General features: G+C 39.1%; 1 protein-coding gene across 1 annotated transcript in view; it reads left to right on the forward strand.

Annotated features, from left to right (window-relative positions):
• CLVS1 (clavesin 1) overlaps positions 1-23139 on the forward strand; it is a 101959-nt gene that overhangs the window by 30613 nt on the left and 48207 nt on the right. The window contains exon 3 of the mRNA XM_014873063.2: positions 3436-3610. Within this exon, the coding sequence (XP_014728549.2) occupies positions 3436-3610 (175 nt within the window). The remainder of the gene's footprint in view (positions 1-3435; positions 3611-23139) is intronic.

The raw sequence follows: 23139 nt of genomic DNA on the forward strand, positions 1-23139 counted from the left end.
ACTATCTGAATAATCCAATTAATTTCACTAACATGCCTAAAACAGAGTCTGTGCTTAGCTATTCAGAAAGAGTAATGTCAAAAGCCTTTATTGATGCTGTCGTCTCCAAAATGTATCACTTTCTTTCAGTATGTCTTAGTTGACCCCTTACTTTCCAACAATCCCTCAGCTTTGTTATCCAAGGATCTCTTCAAATTGACTGGTGGCAGATACATGCAAATAGATCATTTAATTTCCTTGCAATTTATCCCCTTTAATTGTTCCCATTGCACCCTGGTACTCCACTGAGCCTTCTGGTTCTCTCACAGCCTGCTTACACCTCTTATAATTAAGTAATTTCTTCTTATTTATTTCATGTTATGCCTTTGGCTAATCTCCCCACCAAATCCCTCAGCTAAACTATTTTCATTTTTTGTGTTACATCATTGTTCCTTACCACTAGCTTACGTTGGGCTAACTTGCCATTTTTCAAAGGGTTTTTGCAGAGACTCTTTTGTGGTACCTTTCAATTTTCTTTTGTGGTACCAAGGCAGATAAGTACATTCTCTCCCTCCTCCTTTTTCTCTGTCTGGGGCTTGTGCAAATCTTTTGTAACTCATTAGTGACTCTCTTCAGTAGTCTCCATGCTGAATCCTTACAGGACCTTACACATTTCCCTTTGTGTAACTGTAATTTATTTCACTTTTTTCTCTGTGTGAGAGGGTTAAACTTGGGAGAGGGGAAGGAAACATTCAGCAAAGGGACAAAAGAGATGGACTAATAAAAAGTGGTTCTGTGTTCATGCATAGAAAATTATTTGGATGCAAATCAGTCACATAGCTGAATGATTTGTCTCAAAGCCCCAAGACTGCAGAGCAGAGGGCTTCAGCCTCAAGTGGCACTCTGTCTGATTTCTCTGCATTCATGGAACAGTGTGTCTGCAAACAACCCACCTGGAGGACTTGTGTGCTGCTTTCATGTCTCCCTGTACTCATCAGGAAAACGTCTTTGTGTTCACTCTGAGTTATTTCCCACACCATGTCTTCAAATTGCAAATACATAGAGAGGGGAGGGATGTAGGCGGGGACAGCCAGATCAGTTGCAAACTAAGAAAATTGAGTGCCATATCTCCCAGGTAAATAATTTCTACTGAAAGTACAGGGAAGTACAGGTGAGTAATTGCTTGATAAATTGGCAATCTATGTAAACACTCAAACTAAGACTGGAATTCCTTAGCACAGAGACAGAGGGGAAGATTTTGCACTGAAATATTTCCATTGCCTTTTAGAGTTTGAGTGGATTACAGATGTCTTGTATCCACCATTTCCAGATAACCTCACTGGAATCATTACACAGACTTTAAAATCATCAGTGCTAGCAGGATCATGAATATAAGTTTGAATGTACTCTTAAGAAAAGCTCTACCCACAAATGAAGGATGAAACCTTATTTTGTCACAATGTGGCCATGTTTTCACAACCTCGTTAATAAAAGCCATTCAGTTCATTCTAAGTTTTGCAGCTGAGGGATTGAGGTCATGATTATTCCATCTTGCCCGGTGAAGCCAGTCAAAATTTTGAATTGATGCAAACAAGAGTGCAAAGAAAGCTGGCATGTATGTGAGGACACTTTTGGAACCCCTGCACATGTCTGGGAGCTTCTATGGGGCGGTTCTTGTGGAAGGCTGATCACCCTGAAGGAGGATGCCAGGGTAGTGTAGGCTATATTAACTAGATATGGTCTAGGGGTATATTTGGGGTTTTTTCACCATTGAAAGTGTGGTCATCTGATGCTGCTGCTTGAAAGTCATCACTCATTTCAGCTAAGCAATAGGTAGTATATTCACAGTTTTTCAAAATAAATTTAGGCTAAAATCATATGTGCCATCTGCCAATCCAATCACTATGCCTTCACCTGAAGTTGCTAAGGAAATATTCCTTCATTTTAGCTGTTTAGCAGAGCTTCCCCATAGGATTTGAAAAGGTCCAGGTTGTCCTGTAACTGTAAATGAGGGAGAGGTGACTTGGTATGCAGCAAGAACAATATTAGTTATCTTTAGGCTCAATTTATTGCCCCAGCAATTGCACTTCATAGAAGCTTCTAATTTTTGCAGAAAGGCAGAGTGCAGAAGCAGCTTTATCAAGAGATTAGGTCTTTAGAGAAGGAACGTACATTTCCATTCAAAACCTGCTGAGAGAAAAGAGAAAGAATCACCATTTACTTTCAATAGAAATTTACCATGTCTCGATGCCATTCAGGGGTAGAGATCAATGGTAGAGAAATTTGTTTTGACTGCACATACGTTTTTTCTCTCAGGCAGAATTTGGAACAATACTCTTGAAGGTTTGTGAGGATTTGTTTTAAATTAATGAAAACAGCAGAAAAATAATTAAATTAAAAATCTCCATGGGAGAACATGGTATGAACCTTCCCTTAAAGGACCTCAGGCCTCATGAAAACTTTAAAATTATGCTGAGGTAAAGCAGATTGCACTAGCAGTATAATACAATTTCATTTTACACAAGGTTAAGCTGCACTTTGTGAAGCTTTCCTTGCTTGTTGCTCTCTAATAGAATGCATTGTAAATCATCTTAATGAGAAGGACAGATAAGGAGAGCACCTAATTCAGCTTACTTGGGTATAAGTATGGACTAGTCAATAAAATGTCTCGCTTTTGTGAAATGTAAATAATGAGAAAATGAGAGCAGTGAGTGGGCCAGGCTTTCCGATGCAGACTTCCACATTAAAGAAAGCATTTCAGCATTTTCTTTTTTACTTGTCATATGCTTCAGACCCTTCAAGGTTTTTAATTATTCTCTCAGAGCTGAGAGAAACCTTGTGGCCAGCCTATTGTAGCCGATAATTAATAAAGAGTTCTCATTTTGAGTGGATGTAGCCATTTTTTATGTTGCATTTGGTTTGCAAAAATAAGACAACTGCCAAACTTTTTTGTCTAAAACCTTGGGTCATTCCCTACACTCAAGCAGGAACCACAGAACCTAGTTGCAACAATATTTTTTATATTAATATTGTACTGATTTTTTTCCTTTTCTGAAAATAAGGGAAACAAAAAACTAGGAAGAAGAGGGGGAACAAACTAGTAAAGTATATCCAAACGAGTAAGGATTTAAATTGACAGCTTGAATTTGTTTCATTTCATCACAGACAAATAGTTTCCCAATGTAGCTTAGCTAAAATCTATTGTAAGGACTGCTGGCAAAATTGAGGAGATTTCATTCAGTGTTTATTTTATCCATCACTGAACAGGATTTATCACACCGAGCAGTTTTGGAGCAGGAGCTCTTTAAAGACACCTTTGGAAAAACTCTTTTCCAGGATAATTCTACCACAATAAATCTTTGTCCCTCACTCATGCCCCACCAACAGTAAAACTGAGTATCTTGAGGTTCGAAGATAACTGCAACCATTGATTTTTTTTTTCTGCTTTTGCCTTAGGAACTCCTTCATAGATATCCTTCGGGCTATTCTACTTTCCTTGGAAGTGCTCATTGAAGATCAGGAGCTTCAGATAAATGGCTTCATTCTAATTATAGACTGGAGCAACTTTTCTTTCAAGCAAGCCTCCAAGCTTACACCATCTATCCTCAAACTGGCCATTGAAGGGTTACAGGTAGGTGGAGGGTAACACATTTACATGCAACTTTTATTGCTGCAGACAGTGATTTTTGCTTCATCAGGCAGTGGGCAAAGTGAAGGGAGGAGAAAATAATCCAGAATGCTTTAATGTTCCATCCACTTGCAGCATAGATCAATTTTCAGACATCTCGTTTTGTCTTTCACTTTTATTTCAGCTGTAAATCAATGTAACCAGTACGTGCATTACTTACCACAGCATTAAGAAGGAGGGTTAGAGATTTAAGGTTTAATCTATCAGAGAATTTGGGGGGATTAGAATCCAGCAGTGTCTGCCTTCTGGAGTGTGCAGTCCACATGCAAGCACATGTGTATGCAGAGGGAGGCTAACAGGAGATGGGAGCAGTTCCCTCAGCAGATGGAAGCGTGCTGTTGTGTTCACAGGGATGCATTTCAGCCGGACGGAAATGAGGAAGAGGGAGGACAGGCTCCCTGTTGTGCCCTCACTCTGCCTTCATTTGTCACACAGGATCCTGTTACTTTATGGTTCAGACTGTTTAGGGGCTGCACATCCACTTGGTGCTTGCCAAAATTAGGAGCATGCTAAAAGCACGTGCTGTTACAGGGTTAGGTAGAAAGTGAGGACAAGGCAGCTGGGAATGATGGGCCAGCCTGAGGATGAGGATAAACTGTGGTGCTCAGAGAGGACTTCAGCCTCTTCCACTAAAGTCCAAGCCCACATCTGGTGCTAGACCTGAGATGGATTTTTAAGTCAGAGGTAGTTTTACATAATCTTCCTATTTGAGGGCATTTGATAGAATCCAAGGACTATTTAGGCTGGAAGGAGTGCTGGAGATCACTTTGTCTCCCTGCTCAAAGCAGGGATTACTTCAGTCTTATACCAGCTTGCTTAAGGTCCACATATTTTCATGCAGCTTCATATTTAGAAGGAGAGATAAGTAATTATTTTGTTCTTGCTTAGTACTTACCAGATATCCTGTTGTCTTAAACACCTCAAGAAAAAATTCTCTCTGGTGTGTGCATTTTTATTTTAACTTACATACCAGAAGGAACAATTTGTTCAACTAATTTTTTGACTACCAAATTATCTACAAGTAGATCATGATAGTGTCTACTTTGTTTTGTTATTCAAAAATGAGGTGGAAAATCTGCCTGCAATTTTAAGCCTGTATTCCCCTTTGTGAGGAATTTTCATCTATTCTAACAAATTAGAAAGTCAAGCTGTGCAATTAGTTCTTAGTACAATACCTTATCTTTTCCTGCAGATACTATCACTTCATACAGAATAACATTCTATGATTTAAAAAACCTTCCAGTCAGAAGGAAGATCAAGCCGAGTGACATGCATAAGTAAATCAAATTCTAGCAAAGCGTCCTTGTGCCTGTCCAAATTTTGCTTTTCCATTTATTCAGTAAGAAGCCAGTCCAGCCTTCGTCCCATCTGATTTCTGGCCATGGCACTGACAGGTCGTGTGCCTCCAGTTTATTTGTTGGCAACAGTACTGGAAGCACTGAAGCCTGGGAATACCAAAATTGATCTTATAATTCTGTCATTAGCCTGACATCCTGTGTTGTGCAATTTAAGGAGACTGCCTTTCTTGAGTATGCATGTGCATTTCGTTTCTTATTTAAAGTCAAGTTATTGTTGTCTTCTCAGGATCAGTAAAATATGACTCTCTGAAAATACAAATTGGGATAACATGTCCTAAACTTAGCTAACCACTGGCTTTGTGAGTAGTAGGAGTGGTAGGAGTTGTGAATGCTGCATTCCTTTTTACTAGTTTTAGAAGAAAGTCATTCATGGTTATAAAGCACATATTTAGCATACAATGACGGTGGGGGCTTTTTAGATTGGGAGGCTTTTTGGCTCTCATCATTACTATTGAAGTACCTTCATTGAGATTTTGTTCTATTATTATTTTAAAAGAACTAGTGCCATCCTAATGTAAAATTTATGTGAAATGTAGTTGAAATGCAGACCTACATAATTTAGAAAAAGCGTCACTGCATTGGAGGTCATTGAAAGTAAAAGTGTCAGATCGTGCTGCCATGAGATGATGATGTCCGGGGGAAAAAAAAGCAGATTGTTTCAGTTCCTTGTTTTTTCTCATAGCTAAGGCAATGTGCAAGTACAAATCCTCAGACAGGCAGATTACATGGCTATCTCAGTCCTCCTTGCTAGGAAGAGATTTAGGGTTATATTAAGTCCTGTTTAAGTCTAATTAAGTGCATGGAAGGAAAATTATTCTCTCTTACAATTTCTCCTGGAGCAGAACCCATGTGTTGCTATTTGTGCCAGGAACTTTTAGCTTCTCCTTACCTAATGGCAATTTTAATACTATAGTGGAACAATTTTCCTGTAGTTTTTTTAAACTCTCATTCAGTGTGTCAGACCATCATATTCTGACATATAGAATTACTTTTAAAAAACAAGAAATAATATTTAATAATTTTTACATTAATAATTTTTACTTGTGCAGACAACAAGCATTACACAGGTGAATATATTAATTCATCTTGAGTAGTAATACAAACACTAGTCAAATCTAGTGGACTTGAGTGCAGAAATTAATCTATTGCTATTATATACGCTACTCAGTTCCAAACACTGTAAAATCTGTAAATACTTAGAGTAGGAGTTACATCACCACATTGCTGAATGCACATTTTGCTAAATTCTCCTTATTCTGCATGGATTTCTCTATATTGGCTCACATAAGACAGTTCATTGTGTCTCAGTTACATTATTTAATGACCTAAAAATAGCCTTATGCCTCCACTTCAAACAACAGTAGTTTAGATGTTAAATAATTATTTGTACAGTATGGCAATTCTCATCATGTCACAGCAGTGTGGGGACAAATGTTTTTGTAGTGCCTAAGCCATCTCTGATTAACAAGCTCTGCTGTTTTAGCACAAGACAATTGTCACTGTGTGCTTTGAGCTCATGCTGTACTCCTTCCTGGACCTTACAGATCTCTTGAATTTTAACATATTAAACACAAGATTTTCACGTGGATGGAAAGGTGGGGAAAGAGATGTGTCTAAAATAAATCTGTTTTGCCAATAACTTTCTGAGTTTTCACTTCTAATCTTCATTCTTTTAATGTGAACAGCTTTTCCCCTTCACAGCATGTTTTTTCCTCTGTTTTCTTTATCTGTGAAATATAGTTCTTCCTGTGCCATGCTGAGTTTATAACTATAATGTTAGACAAAATTTAATTGTGGCTTAAGTTAAGACACTGATCTTTTGGCACTTTGAATAAGAGAGAAGAAGTGTCACAGTCCAATAGCAAAGGTCAGAAACCCGTGCTACAATAGTGATGCAGGTGAAGCATGTAAGAAATGGTCATTTCTCAGTACTCAGGATGTTTGCTACTGACTACTGCATTCAAAGACCTCTAATAATCCTGGAAACCAGGGCTGAAGTGTTGCAGTGAACACGGCCTTCATGTCCAGTGAAGCCCAGACAATTTTTTTTTATTTAAGACGGGTTGGTTTCTGCTCTGAGGATGTACTTGGTTGGCCTCCAGACTGGACTTCTGATTTTATGGTATACCAATGAGTATAAAGAAACACTCTTTGTTCCTGCCTTATCCAACACCAGAGCTATGTCCTGCAGTTCTTGTATGTGCATGCACGTAGCAATTTAGAAATTCCCCCAGCTAGTACTCTGAATTGAAATGCAATAACTTCCCAACAGCATCCAGAAATCTTCCAAAACCTTCAAAACAGCAGAAGGTTTGACCTTGCCTGCCATTTCTTTGGTGAAAGCCAAGACAGAAGGCCGTGGTCTACCAGGACCCAGCTAAGTGGCTTATGACACAAATCACCCAATTGGATTCAAAACGGGCCAGAAGATCAGGTTTGGACTCTAGAGTACCTTGTACTGCCTCACCTAGCAGGTAACTTGCCCCAGGGGTGTCTCAAGGTGCTGAAACAAGAAATAGGGTGAATGGTTATTTCCCAGCTGTATTCCTTCTTTCTTTGATAGTTGTGTCACACCCAGGTGCACACAAATGTGATTACACTGACTCTTAAGAAATAAATCATATTTCTGCTTGTGACAATGATGAATCACGGCAGGAGTGATCTTTAGGGTTCAATAGGGCTTTGTTTCAAATTTCACGATCATTGCATCAAACAGCAGTAACAAAAGGGAACAACCGAGATCTGCAAACAGGAATTTGTCTCCAGATTTTCACTGGCAATAACTTGACAGAAGATTTGACCAACAAAGGACATTAGGAGATACATTAAATTTCTTTAGTTCTTTTAAGTTATCTTCAGTTTATCATAATCCAGCAAAAATTTGAAGCTGGTATTTCTGTGAGGAGAGGAAAATGAAAGGAAATCAATGATGCTTGACTTAAGAACTCTTTGATCAGATACTGGTACAGATAAAGATCTTTGAAAAAATTTTCAAGTAAGGGAAAACTGTACAAGATTATCTTAGAAAAATTGTCAAAGGTACATTTGCTAATACTACAGAATAGCATTAATGGTTAGATGAAATCAGAAAATCAAGCTAATAGGTTTGTTTAGATATTATTGGAGATTATCCCACTTTAAAATGTAGAATGAGATCCCAGATGATGAAAAACTCAGCCTGTTTATAATTATATGAAGCTTTTTGATCTTTAACATGAGCAATAGATTTAAAAATCTTTTTTTAAAATTTCCTCCTACAGTAATTTTTTGGATCAAGAAACTTAATGTCAGTTAAATTATAGCAGCAAATTACTTGTCTCTTGACGCTATCTTATACAATCAAATATTTTTCATGTTGTGCTTCAGAAGGAAGAGCTATAATATTAAAAATGCTCAAAAGTGAAGAAGAATGTAGATCTTGAAGGAAAAAAAGATGCAGTTCAATATTATGCCCAAGGTGTAATATTTTTGTATGTTTGTTTTTCCAAATCTTACTGAAAAATATGAGCCTTTAGAGCTGATAAATCTTTTCAAGTAAAAAAAAAAAATTTTTCTGGAACTATGTTGTATTTTCAGAATAGTGTTATTACAGTGGAATAGATTTTCAAAATTATCTGGAAGTATGTTTGTTTCAATAATTTTAATCTGGGAATCAAAATACTTAATCATCTAATTCATTATGAGTGGTAAGGAGTATTTTTTGCTTTTTGAAATTCGAAATCAAGTGGAGGTAACGGAACAGTATTTCAGGTCAGCATGACCTGAGTTAATGGGCTTAATTTAATATTTGTTATTGTCAAACTGAGCATCTGAACAGAATCCAGGCAGTCCTTGAGCATTTGGAGACTTCATCAAGCCCTCTGCCCTGAAAACTTGATGTATTCTTCACCAGCCCAGACACTAGGACAGGGAACTGACTCTTCCTTCCTTGCTTAAACACATTTGTACTCTGAAACCTGAGGTAAATGTGATCACTTTGTCTGTATAAGTACTTCCAGTGGAACTCTTTATGAGTCATGTGAAGGGTATAGGGTATAAGATGCCTGGCATAGAGACTATAAGATAAAACTCTTCTTTCCACAGAGTTTTTGAACATAACATTGCTGCTACTTGAAAATTTAGACTGAGAGAGAATTTTCATTGTAACAAGCTGGACAACACTCAGCCTTTCTGCAGAAATCTGTAGTGTAAGGTTAAGTCTGCCTGTGCTATAAATATCCTATTATGCTATTATGTCTCTGCTGGTATTTATAACAGATCATATTATTAGAAAGACAGAGCTCTCTGTCATTGCCTGCTGAAGTCAGAGCAGATAAAACACTCAGTGACAGAAGCTAGGCAAGGAAAACCATATATAGGCTCATGTATCCACTGGCTTGCACAAGGACAAGCCAAAAAACCTTAGCACGTCATGTAAAAAGCCCTAAGTGCTTTAGATTTTATGGTTTATCTCTGGGAGATTGACTGCAGATTCAAAAGTTGCTCATTCCATTGTTTGGCTTCTCCTCAGTTTTTCATGCTGATAAAAGTGAGCAGATCTGAGGCCAGTAGCTGGGACAGTGTAACTGGCTGTGGTTCTGTGCACATCATCTGAAATGATGGTCTGTGGCAGCTGAGAATCTGTCCCTCTTTCCCTTGCCCTGTTAGAAAGAAACCTACCTGAAGGCAGACTTTTTGCATATTTATGTCCAGAATTTAAGGACTTCTAAAAAATTAGGGAAATACTTAGGTTTTGGATTTTTGCAAAAGCCTTGTCATTATCTTTCCCAGGATAGGGAAGTTGAAGAAAAGAGGATGGATATTCTAGGCTGAGTCCTTGGAGATGAATAACTGTGCCTTTAGTAGTGTCCTACCAGAGGACAAGTGATTTCCCAGAATATAAAAGCAGGATGTTCCTGTGTTGTCATCACAGTGTGTTCATGTGTCCAAAAGGCACGTGGCAGCTTCCCAAAGAAGAGTGCCTGTCAGTAAATCTAGAAGACCTCAAGCTTATGTTCATAGAGGCAATATGAGCATGAGTTAACCTACAGAAGGGGACCTACAAATCTGGTCTGTGAAGGAAATAGAGACCTCCTCCCAGTAAGAATGATTGAACTCTTCCTAAAATTAGACAGATTCAAGTTCTAATGATCTTCAGCAACTGGAAAGTGCCTAAAGATCAGAATTTATCAGCTGCTGTAAGATGCAATTGGATATTCTGTTTCCTAAAATATATGTAGCAAAATAACTTTTTTGGTTTCAAGTCTACTACTCATATGAGACATCAGACCACATATTTACACAAGTATTTGAATGAAATAATTTGCAATATGTACACATAAAAAGCATACCAATTTCTTTTTATTATTAAAGGCAGCCTCAAAAATTCCCAAAACTGTTTACCTTGCTACCTTTTCTCTCAGTATTAGAATGTGGTTCTCTTTTTGTGTTGAAACATGAAGCCACAGCTAATGATGAGCATTTAGTATCCATTGAAAGAAGGTCAGTTTGAATCATTCCAGGAATGCTCATGCTATCTCTCTCCAGCAGCTGTTGTGATATGTAGAGTGAGTACTCTCTGAGCTGCCAATGAGGGAGCCTTTGAAATTAAAGATGAGAAGAGAAGAGGGATTGGCTCGTTTTATATTAAAAAAAAAAAAAAAGGTAGATAAACAGACTTTGCTCTCTGCAAGAGAAGGCCTATCTTCATTGTGTGTCTAATCATCTCTAGGGAGTTGACTGGAACATGGAAAAAGCAAAGGATAGCAGGCTGTAGACTAACATTTTTCACTTGAAAACTGGAATTAGCTGCTTAGTAGAATTGATCAGCCCTGCCATGTTTACCAGTTGGATGCTTTGGGGCTTTTGGCTGTGAGTAGAGTACAAGCTGAATATGTTAAATGGAAAGGTTTTTTTAATGCCAGTTATCACATTTTAATAAAGATCTCACCAAGCTGCTGGTAAGCATTAGGAAGGAAGAAAATACTCTTTCAGTCCCAGCAAGGAAATGTGAAAGTTTATTGCAGTAAGTCTGCATTTAACAGAAAGTAGCTGTTTCTTAGTGGTTGAGACTAAAAAAGTAGCCTAGAGCTAACACCAGTCATTCTCAAACCTTCCCACCAACATATGCATAAATAGATCATATTATGTGTTGAATGTTTGTTCCTCTTCTAAAATGTGAACTTGGTCTAATGTACTTGCATTAATATGCATTAGACCTAGCCTTCATAATTTCATAAAATTTCATGAAAGATGCATTTGTAATATGTTTAAATTATTTTAAAACTCCAAAGGCTTTCTCCTTTTTAGCATGGGAAATGAGTGAATGCCTCCTGAAGAGAGTGTTTACTACAGGTAATTTCTTGCTGTTACAAATATACACAGTGATTATGCAAAAATATAGAAGGGATTGCATGTACAAGACTAGATCAGAAAGAGACTGGAATAGTGACAGCTCAGTGAGAGCCATGTGACAGCAGAGTTGGAAGGGGTGCTATTTTGTTTGAGATGTGGGGTGGCAATGGAGGTCCGTGTGGATAGGGAGGTGGAGGGAGTCAGAGCAGGAGGAGTCATCACTGATGTGACTGCACACAGTGGCATAGATTATCCCCTGAGCACAGGGACACAAGGACTTGGCTCTCTCTAGGAGAAGACTCATGCTGGAGCCTTCACTAACAACTGCACATCTGAAATTCATGTCTCCTGGGCAGACAGCTGTGGCAGTAAAAGCCCAGCTGTTCTTTACACCTCTGGCCCACAGCCCTGTCTGTAGCACATGCCTTCAAGGGCGTGCTGCAGCAGTGGAACTGGCTGTGGGTCCCTGGTGCTGCTGTGGAACACCCAGCAGCTCAGCTCACACAGGAGAGGGCTCTTGGCAGGACTCTGTGTTCATTCTGCTCCTCTAAGCAAGGTAATTTCAGGTGAAAGTTTTTAACAAAAACCTGCTGCCAGAAACATTTTTAAATTCTGCAGAAAGGCAATGATTTTTAGAAACATTTGCCTACTTGTTGTTTGACTTGATTAGGACTTTTCTGCACAGTAATTTTCTTTAAAGCCGCATCCATTATTATCTCCTCTTCAAAAGAGGAACTTATAAATTCCTCAAACCTTGTATGATTGTACATATTTGTATGGCAAATGTGTGTATGATCAACATGGCCAAAGGAGTGCTTTCAGCAAGTTTAAGTCCCAGCTGATGCAAATGGAATTTTTGCCATTGTCCTGATGGAGGCTGTCATTCCACCCCGATTAAACCATGGCAGAAAGTGATTTTCCACTTCAAAAGAATTTTCTAGGCTTGCAGAAAATGTCCCTCAGTGTCTGAGCATTTCTTGGAGAATTTGTACATCAATGAGAACATTTGCCAAGTGATCTTGAAGAACTCTGTTTTGTTCTCAAATATTTTTATGTCTCTCCTTAACCGTGTGGAACCTTACAATTAAACAAACATTCCTGAATAGCAGGGCTTTCTTGATGCAAAAATGTCAACCTCAAACACCACAGTCTTCCAAGGAACGTTGAAAACCTCAAGAGAAATATTCATCCTACTTCCTTCTCCCCTCATCTCTATCCTTTACCCCACTAAGCTTTGGTTTCAGCAAATGGGAATTCTCTGAGGAAAAAAAACATTTCAGTGGAAATTCATCCAGTAGCTCTACTTCTCTGTAATTCAAACTTCCTATTATTAGTTCAGGATATGTTTTTCATCCCTTTCTGGTAGCCACAGATTAGACCATTCGAATGTACATTCTGATTTTCACTCTGAGCACACTCCCACAAACTGTTACAAACTGTTTACAGTGGAAGCAGTTTAAAGCAAGGCCAAAAGGTAATAAAAATAATTTCCATTTCAGAGGAGGCTTTCTGACCAACTCCAATCTACATGCAATAAAAATACAGCCAAGAAAAAACACAGCTAACACAAGTACAATTACAATGCAAATATTTTTCAAATAGCAGATACATTTAAAAGGTCATTAGATTGACAGTTTTTCAGAAGAAAGGTAGAAGTATGAATATATATGTGATGAGCAACGTACTTGATCACTGTGTAAGAATTACAGAGGAAAATAGTAGAAATTTCAATGAACTGAAAATAGAATGCAAGCTTGCCTAGGCTTATAGGGTAAGATAAACCTTATTCTTCTATTTTCCAAGAGAATTTAGAAGCAGCTTTGAATTAGTAAGTGTGCTAAGCAGCATATGTGCCCACTGTCTGGAAGAAATGATTTCCTCTGGCTTGGTGGGAATGTTTGTGTAAATGGACACCTTCAGTAGCTACAAAGGGTCCTAGTCCAACTTCTGTGTGAAGTTTCCTGAAAAGTCCCACTAACAATCCTAACTTTGTTTGGCATCACTTAGAAATACAGAGAACCTGAATTGAATTCTGAGGACACAACATCTCGGTATAGCACAGACAACGTTAAACTCCTTGTGATGGTCCTTGCCTTTATCATATAATTTATCAATCTCATTGCTAAGTGTGAGGAAAGCTGCAAGGAGACAGTCTTAAAGAGATAAGGATTCCTGAATCCATAGTGTCACTGAAATTAATTAATTGGAACAGATAAAGCTTCTGACTTAATTAATCAATGTGAGTGGGCTTTCTGCTAACACTGAAGACAATATCTACCAATCATTCTCTCTAAAAATAATATAAATATTTGCATTCCAAACCAACCTGGCAAACTTCAGTTCTATTGCTGGCCACTGTCTTTGCTTAAGCTGAGTCAATGATTACCACAGCATGGGGACTGTAGTCATTTGCCACTGTGTGTGAAAGTTTCTGGGACAACTTTTTCTCACACACACACACACACACACACACACACACACACACAAACAAATAAATAGTTTGGCCAAAAGAACTGTGTCTTATTGAAAATTAGATTAACTCAGTTTCCCTGCAAGATTCTAGCTGATGTTTATAGTGTATCACCCCACATATTCCTATCTGAAATGGATATGTGGGTTCAAAGAGTTTTCTCATCATCTAATGGCAATTGCTGCTCATGGAAGAAGGACTGTGAATACTAGAGCAGTTCAACCACAGCCATCAAAGCAGCTTGCCACTATCTACTTTTTCCAGTTTCCAACCTTCCAACTATCCCTCTACATTTGATACTGCTTTCTCCTCTAAGTATTAGAAGATAAATAAAACTGTGAGGTAAACCAGGTGTGCAAGGTGTGTATTCTGTGGTGTTGAGCTCTTATAGCTAACAGTGTTAGGTATTCAAACACACAAAATATAATTAACTATTCAAGAAATTTTCCCCCTCCAATTTGTTATACATGCCTGAATGAATGTTAATGGGGTCACAGAGCTCTTTGAACTGCTGCTGACAGAACAATAAAGAGTTCCTGTGGTTTTCAAGAAACAGCACAGTATAATTTTGCTTGCTTTGCAAGGGCATTTCTTAATGATATCATTATACCCTCTAAACTCCTGGTCCACTCTCAGAAACTCACAACACTTCAAATGACAAGTTACCTTCTCTTCTCCCTGGGAGAATTGAATCTCAATTATAATTTATAATGTGTTACTTACTCAGTGAATATTCCTTTCCTGTGCCTCTGAGAGGTGCCAGCTATGGTATTTTAATGAAGCACCCCCGTTTTATAGCCTCTCTACTCTGAAACTGGAACAACAGCATTTAAAAAACTAGAACTCTTACCCAGTTTGCTGAGTGAGAAAGACAAATTCCATTTGAACTATCTTAAAAGACAATGAAAATAGCTTAGATTTGACTCTGTTCCAAAGATGCTATGCCTGAACATTATTGCCTGAGAACGTATAAATAACCTTACCAGTAAATTCCTGCTGTCTGTGATAAATTTAATTCAAATGTTTGAAGTATTTTACTTTGACTGCTTGCACTACTTTGAGCTTGTTTATTTTGCAAAGATACTCTAGGCAAATTAGTTCAAGAATGTTTGTTAAACTAACAAAATAAGTGAATGTTGTTACTAGCTTGAGTAAATTTATTTGGTATCTATTTCTAAGGATTGCCCAGCTTTGTGTGTGAATACAGAAAAAAGAAAAGAAAAAAACAACCCTTTGTAGTAGTGCATTCCTTTCTTTTGAAGCCTATGCAGAAAGTACATCTGTAAGATGCCAGGTTTAGACAGAAAGGAAAGGAAAGGAAAGGAAAGGAAAGGAAAGGAAAGGAAAGGAAAGGAAAGGAAAGGAAAGGAAAGGAAAGGAAAGGAAAGGAAAGGAAAGGAAAGGAAAGGAAAGGAAAGGAAAGGAAAGGAAAGGAAAGGAAAGGAAAGGAAAGGAAAGGAAAGGAAAGGAAAGGAAAGGAAAGGAAAGGAAAGGAAAGGAAAGGAAAGGAAAGGAAAGGAAAGGAAAGGAAAGGAAAGGAAAGGAAAGGAAAGGAAAGGAAAGGAAAGGAAAGGAAAGGAAAGGAGAAGAAAGAGAAAGAAAGAAAAGAAAGAAAGAAAGAAAGAAAGAAAGAAAGAAAGAAAGAAAGAAAGAAAGAAAGAAAGAAAGAAAGAAAAGAAAGAAAGAAAGAAAGAAAGAAAGAAAGAAAGAAAGAGAAAAAGAAAAAGAAAAAGAAAGAAAGAAAATGAAAAAGAAAAAGAAAGAAAGAGTCAGGAAATAAGCTGGCATGCTTATAGGAGATTTTGCAAATTAGTAACTTTGATGATTTCTTTTTTAATTGGAAATTTTACTTACTTCAAATTCTGTAATAACATCAGAACATGATTTTCAGAAATGAGCTTTTAACAGCAGAGTGTTTCATTGGACACGTACATCGTTGAAAAAAAAATACATGAATTAAAGGCATTTCCGAGCAGTTATTTGCCAGGCTGCAGTTTCCCCTCAGAGCACTATCTCAGATCTGGGTCTACTCAAATTGCCATGGACTGGTCAGTAAATATCCGTGCCTCTGGCATAAACAGGGGCAAGCAATCAAGGATTTCAGTGCAGTGGATGCTCAATTATGTCACCAGCATAACAAACCTGATTGTGGTAACCACAGGCAAAAATCATTGTCTCCTTTGTTTTGTGTATTTGGGAGGTGGTGTCCAAGCCCAGAGAGCAGCTCCATGCCACCTCTCCCCAGCCCCTGGAGGCTGTGTTTCCAGGGCAGGCCTCTTTGATCTGGGCCGGCTGGCACACAAAAAGAAGATGTGAAATAACTCTTGGCAGGAACATTTCCCTAACGATGAAACATCTGTTGATTCCTGTGTAGATTACATCCTTTTGAGAAACCTGTCACCTCAGTAGGGACAGATTTGGAAGATGTGAGACATAGGTGAAGACTTTCAACCCTTCTGATTTCTTTGCCATTCAGCTGTTGTTGCATGTGAAGCAGATCTTGCATCTTTTAAAAAATTCAAAATGCTGTTTGAAAGTGCTAAATGCAGCAAACCTGAAAATTGTCTTTTTCTTTTTATCTACTTTTTTTGTACTTTCCGATTTTTCCCCTGCATTTCTCCAGTCATTAAAGCACGCAGAACTTCACAAGCTGGATGCTGTTACACTGCCATGATGGGAGGTTTTGTGAAGCAGAGCACTTAATGCCATCTCTCTTTTTTTCGGTTGAGTTTTGGGGGTTTTTTTTTGGTTGGTTAGTTGAGCAGTTCTTTTGTTCAGTGTCAGAATGATGCGAAAGAGTGCCACAACAACACATCAAATATAAGCTTACTGTTGGGAAGTAGTTTATTAAATAACTGAAGATCTAATGCTGTTCAATATGGTTAAAATGAGCAAACAAACAGCCACTATCTCTCCCTGATCTCCCCCAAAAGAGGGAGAAAACATATCCTGTAATGAAATAAAAATGTCTGAACCAATGCTATATAAGCTAACAGGAAAATCATTAGATATATACTGCCCACCCTCTCTAAGCTAACGTTTCATTTTGAAACAAATCTCTACTTGGAGGCATCAGTAATTATTTCCATTTATTTTCCGCTTCAGTGATATGTAAAGCTGCAGTTTTGATATAGCTTGCCAAATGCCTCTGTTGATTTACATAAAAGGTTCACAGAAGGCAGAAATATTTGCCTGAGGGATAAAAATAAACATATTCTAGCAAACAAGATGCTAGTAAAAATGTAGTAAATGCTGAAATTCAGTGTTTCTCCCTGTGCTCATCTAAGCATGACCATAGCAGAGCTGGTGGATCAAAAGCATTCAGTCATCCCCATTGACCTATCACCTGCTCCTGAGAGGCACTGTTGACTCTTTTGCAGAGGACAGAGTGAAGGTTTGCTAGGTGGGGGCAGGAGGTGCTGAGCTGAAGGTCTATTTTTCCTCTCGTAATGCTGGGGTGAGCACTGCTGATGGGAAGGGAAGGGAGGGGAAAACCACAGAGCCTTTTGCTCCATTCTCTCGAGCAACCTTTCACACACACCGTGTCCTGGTGTCGGGGGAAACCAGTGACTGTGACCATGAGATGAAAGGTGGACTGCAGCACAATCACTCCTGTGACCAAAATCCACAACAGCAAAAGACCCCTGAATTCCCCAGCTATGTTCTGGCAGAAAACCACACAGTCTTCCCCAGTGCTTTTCAGCTTTGCAGGAGTTCTGCACAAACCACAGGAATCAAAGGGGAGAGAGTTTCATCCAGACCCCTCCTGCTGCTGCTGCATTCTACCTGGCTTTCTTTGAGGAGTACATGGAAAGCTCACAGCAGGTCCTCTCCACCAGGTGGGCAACAGACTGTCAGTCAAGGCAGCTGCTTCATAACACACTTACTGTCTCTCTCTGGAAACTTCCAAAAACCCCACACTCCTCCTCTTTTATCTCCTCTAGGCCCATGGGAGGTTTCTTTAACAGATATGGAAGTGCAAACAAAAAATTTTTAACCCTTACTTTGCATTTGCAGTCTAGGTTTTGAGTCTTTGAGGTGCTTGCAGTTAATATCTTCAAGATTGGTTGGACTGCCATGAATGCTGGAAACATTTTCTCCCCATTTGAATAAAAGCCAAGCTTTCATGCAATATCACAGGAACATAATGCTCAGTCTTTAAGAGAATGTTTGAAAATCACAAAGTTCATTGCCAGTGCTGATTCTGTGTCTCCACAGCATATGTTTTGCATACGTCCTCCCTCCCTTGCAAGGCTCACTTTTGAGCTGGCTGCTGCTGCTGGCCTCACAGAAGAGACAGCTGTGTTGGGTGTGGTTGTGGTGGCAGTGGGGTGGTGTTAGGTTGGATGGAGGAGGAGGAGAGATGGATGGAGAGGCACGACCTCTCTCAGCCAAATGACACAAAATATCCATTGCCCTAAGCAAGGTTTTGTGATCAGCTCCATCACTTCTCTCATCACCAAATTCAAATCAGTGTCTTTTCTAGTTCGAAATGCTGTTCATTTTCAGCTAAAGTAGCTCATTACAAAAGACATAGTCTTTGACTGGATGTAGTCAAAAGGACTCTCTTTGGTGTGCAACATGTAGAGACTCCCAATAATTACTTTTGCAGTGACATTGAGGGGTGTTTTTTCCTCTCAGAGTGAAAGGTTAATGTCACAGAATTACACAGAGAGAGACTCACACCTTAACTCCGATGATTGATGCAGCAAAAGGAGGACTTTATTTACATTACATCTCTATTTATAGAATTCCAACAACAACCATGAATTAGACAGTAAAGGTGAGACCTCTTGACTCCATTGGCCCCATCACCAGTCCATCAATGCTCTCTTCCTCCTAAAAGGAATGCAAACAATCATTATTTATAAAAAAGAGTGTAAAAGAATCTGTCAACATCAGATGGCTGAAACACCAGGACAACAGGTTAATATTTAAGAAATCATTTTATCCCTCTTCACATTAGAGGAGCATTACATTATATTACCTTGAGCATGAAGTGCTATGTTGCCATTTGTTCACACAAGCACTGAAGAATCAGACCAGAATAGCAAGCTTGATTTTACTGCCACTTGCACACCTTCTGAACTCCCATGAAATGGGGATAATTGAACACGGAAGAGCCTCACATTATTGCTGATTTAGCTGGGAAAACAGCTCATCTTCTCCATTTAAAAATGGACACAGTTTATTTGGAGACCATAAATTCAGAAAATTATTCTAGTGATATTAGAGTTCTTACTCTTCCTATTAAAAGATCAGTTCTGACCAGAAAAGAGTGATGTGTGCTATCAGCCACTACAGGACCGTGTGTAGGAGTGCAGTAGATCCTCCACCACCTGAGCTATGCTAGTAAAGGCTTTCAGGCTTACTTGAGGTCATGAGCTATCCCTAGCTGGATTTACTGGGAAGTTTGCAGCCACCACTTGCTGAAAATTCAGTGACTTTTGCTGAATAATAGTCCAGACCAGGTTTCTGTCTTGCTTTATTTTAGCATTTAAAGGTCTGCAAGGCTGGAAAACAAGATCTCCTACTTGTTCAGCTCCACTCTGTAGCTTTTCAAACACACAATGTACTTCTACTGCTGTAAGCTCTGTTGTACCCTGGGTTTTTTTGTTCAAGTCTTTAACACTGGCAGCAATGTGATGCTAGGAGGAAAATTAACATGTACGACTTACAAGGAAGCACAGGTGTTCCTGTACCAGAACAAGGAGGTTTTGAGTAGGAAAAGGTATAAATGAGGCACCTAGCAGGGTTTTATCTGTGAGGTCCTTGTACCTTCTCACACAGCTATTTTATCACAAAAAATGGATTAATAAGGTGCTGATCCATAACTGTATTTGCACAGTGTCTTAGTGTGCTATAAATGGAGGAGAACAAAATGTCTTTTTCAAAGGTGAAAACAGGTTTAATAAAGTGGTTAATCAAATACCGTGCATTCTGATTGCAATGGTTAATCTCAGTGGGAGAAAAAAAAATGGTTCAGTGAGAAACTCTTCATCTTCCATGAGAAAGGAAGAATGGATCAGCAAGCATCACTGAGGTAGCACCCCTGGTATATGTGGAAAGGAAAAAAAATGTTTTAATTTGAAAAGCAACCATGTGCTATCAAGAACTGGTAGTGAGTTTTTGTACTCTGCCTTGTATTCCACCCATGATGACTTTAAAGCCTCCTGCAAAACAAGAGAGATTTTTGCTGACACAGCAGTCTGTCAGCAGGCAGCTGGGCTTCAGGGCACTCAGTCAATGGCATGACAATTATTTACAAAGAAGAACAAGTAACCTCTAATTCTTTGGGTCTTAGTTGCCTTTCACCTCCCCCACCTTCTTCACAAATACAGGACTAAAGAGAGGAAAATAAACCTAAAAATGCTCTCTTTGTTCTTAGAGGCAAGGGGTGAGGGAAGGAAAAAATTACATGCCCATTTTCTCCAGTTTTGTTTTCCAAATCCTATAAAAAAGGAAGTTCCAGATCTAACTGCAGAGTAAAAGTAAGGACATACCGGGTCTAAATGCATCTGGTTTTCCTAAAATAGATCTTACTTTTTGTTCTTTGGATCCTTTTAAAATACATTTCTGGGAACTGCAGCCTGTATTTAGGTTTTAGAAATCCCTGTGAGAAGCAGGATCTGGGTCATTCCATCTGGGGGAGAGGTAAGGCAGGAGGTGCTGTAGTGTAGGAAGGTGGGCTCAGGGTCCCATGGAAGCTCATTGCAGTGGGTGCAGATATTGGCAGATGGTTCAAGCAGAGGTGAGGGATCCAAAGATGGAGAGCTGAGCAGCCATCACTGCCAGGAGATCAGCATTTGGGGTTCCTGACCATGGAGTGGAGAGCCTGAGATGGAAGAGCAGGGAAGGTGGGGGGTTTGCTCAGAAGGAGGTTTGGAGCAAAAGGTTGGAAGACCTGAGAAGACTCGGAGTTAAGTGGTGCTTTAAATAGTTTTTTGGGTCAAAGAGGATGGGTGGTCTGGTATGCACCGAGAAGTTTTGTAAAACTCTGATCCAAGATGGATATGTGGAATTAATAAAAAACAGGAGCTGGATCTTTGGAGTGATAAGAGCTGTGGGCTGTGATTCAGTGGAATGGGTAAGGGGTCTCAAAGGTTGTTAGGCCAAAAGGGGTAGACAAAGCTTAAGAGGTTGTGTGGGGATATCTATCATGACCCAGGTGTTCTTGCAGTGATTGATCCTGGTTTGAAATGGGGAACACACAACACATCCTTTGGCAAAGGAACCTTCCTTTTTCCATACCACCAGGTCCACTAGGGCCTGTCAGATGGTCTACAAGAAGCCTGCAAATGCAATTAAGCATTTAATCAGCTCTAATATTTCATAATACTGCACAAAGTCTATATCTAGACCTCACTGATAGCCCTAAATATGGAAAAGAAGGTTGTTTAAAACAGGAGTGGGGGTGTGGAGGTTACCCTCCCTTTATCACTCTCTCAATTAGCATGTGAAGGCAGAAGGATCTTAACACTACATCCAAAGGAAAATACCACCAGTATTTTAAGAAGCTAGCATCCTTATGAACAGTCATGGGGGGGTTTTCTCACTCCCTAGATCTTCTGGCAACAGTGCTCAGCACCAGCTGGCCTCCATCACTTCTAGGAGTGTCTTTCTAGTACCAAAAGCTCACAGGACCGTATTTCACTGAATCATCATTTTTCTAGTACAGTTTGTGTGTATTCATACATAACAGTTCCTTGAAAAAAGGTTAAGCTTATGATTTTGAGTAAGCTAATTGGAGTTGAAAGCAGTGTCAGCTCCAGAACAAGTTCTGAGGACAGCTGTGTGCGTGCCTCTCTGCTGCAGTACCCTGCTCTCCAGCAGTCAGCCTCCTAGTTAAAAAGTCCACGAATTCATAAGCCTCTTAACATAATGTTAACACTAAGAAAATTATATTTCTTTGTATTTTCTCTTTTGCTTACTGAGATTGGAAGGATTTCTGCTTTGAAATCTCAAAACCTCTAATGATTGGCTGCATATGCTTCTATATACCTAAATTATTCATTTTTCTCACCTCCTGACCTGGAGCCTTCTACAGGTGGTGGTAACAAACAGGTTAAAACTTTAACCTATCATATGTTTATTGTAGCTACAGCCATAAAAATAGGAATGGTATGCTGGTTCATAGTTTAATCAATACCCTTAGCTCTTTATCCACCTTTGGATATTATGAATTGCATTGTCAATACTATGGTGCAGGTACACTTCTAAAGTTCATCAAAAGATTTGAAGATGTGTGGATATTTTAATCAAGACTTAGAAAATACTCTTTGTGTTACTCTATTTTGCTCCTTATATCCTCCAATTCAAACCTCTAAAGTCCCCCTCCCTGCCTTCCTCCCAACAGTACTTTGGGGTCTTTCACAGAGAGCTAGAAAATTATTTTACAACATGCACACATACCGTAGAAACTTAGAAAAGTTGGTTGCCATAGACTTAGAAAAGATGATTGCCACATGGGCTTGTATAAAGCTTTTGGCATGCCTTACAGCATAAGAAAGCAATTACATTTTCTACCTCTTGGATGAAGAATGTGAGGGGTGGAAAGGAAGACCCCTTTTGCAGTCATGCTCCTGGCTGCAGGAGCTCTTCACTGTAAATCTAATATTAACCCCCTGTGCATTTCTAAACCCTCCTACACAACTCATGAAATGGCACTGTTCAGCAGTAGCCACCATCCTGACAGCAATAACCGAGGTACAAACACCAGTCTGTTCAGATATTTTTATAAATACAAACATATATCCATACATTTGCACATACATAAGGTGATGGTGGCTCGATGGAGGTCTCTTCCAGTGCTAATGTTCTGCTGCAGCTCCAGTGAGCTCCTTGCAGGCCTCTCTGTGTTACTGGAATTGCTGCAGGACTGCCAGGAACATGGACCAGCCACCTCAGCTGATGCTCTCCAAGAGCCCAAAGGCCCTGTGGGATCTGCTGTCATCTCAAAGTGGCACATCCTCATGAAAACCCTGGTGCATGGCTGTCAGTAATATTTGCATAAATGTTATGGGGAAATTGCACAAGGACAACTTTCCTGTGCAAGCAAGGTTTTACCCATGGCTATGCAGAGCTTCTGTTTGTCATCTATTGTATGACAAACTGTATAACTGGTTTTTCCCTGATGAATAAGTTTCTAATTTTGGAAAACACCTGTAGACCATTTCTATGTATGTATATGTGTGTGCTTTGTTTAGTAGAGGACTTTAATAAGAACTGCAAGATTTTGCCTTCTAAAGAAGCAGCACAGTGGAAGTTTAACAGCTGACTTTACAATAAGCTTATTCAAATAAATCTCAGAT

This window comes from Sturnus vulgaris, chromosome 1 (assembly GCF_052056855.1).
Source record: "Sturnus vulgaris isolate bStuVul1 chromosome 1, bStuVul1.hap1, whole genome shotgun sequence".
In the NCBI taxonomy this organism is placed as follows: domain Eukaryota; kingdom Metazoa; phylum Chordata; class Aves; order Passeriformes; family Sturnidae; genus Sturnus; species Sturnus vulgaris.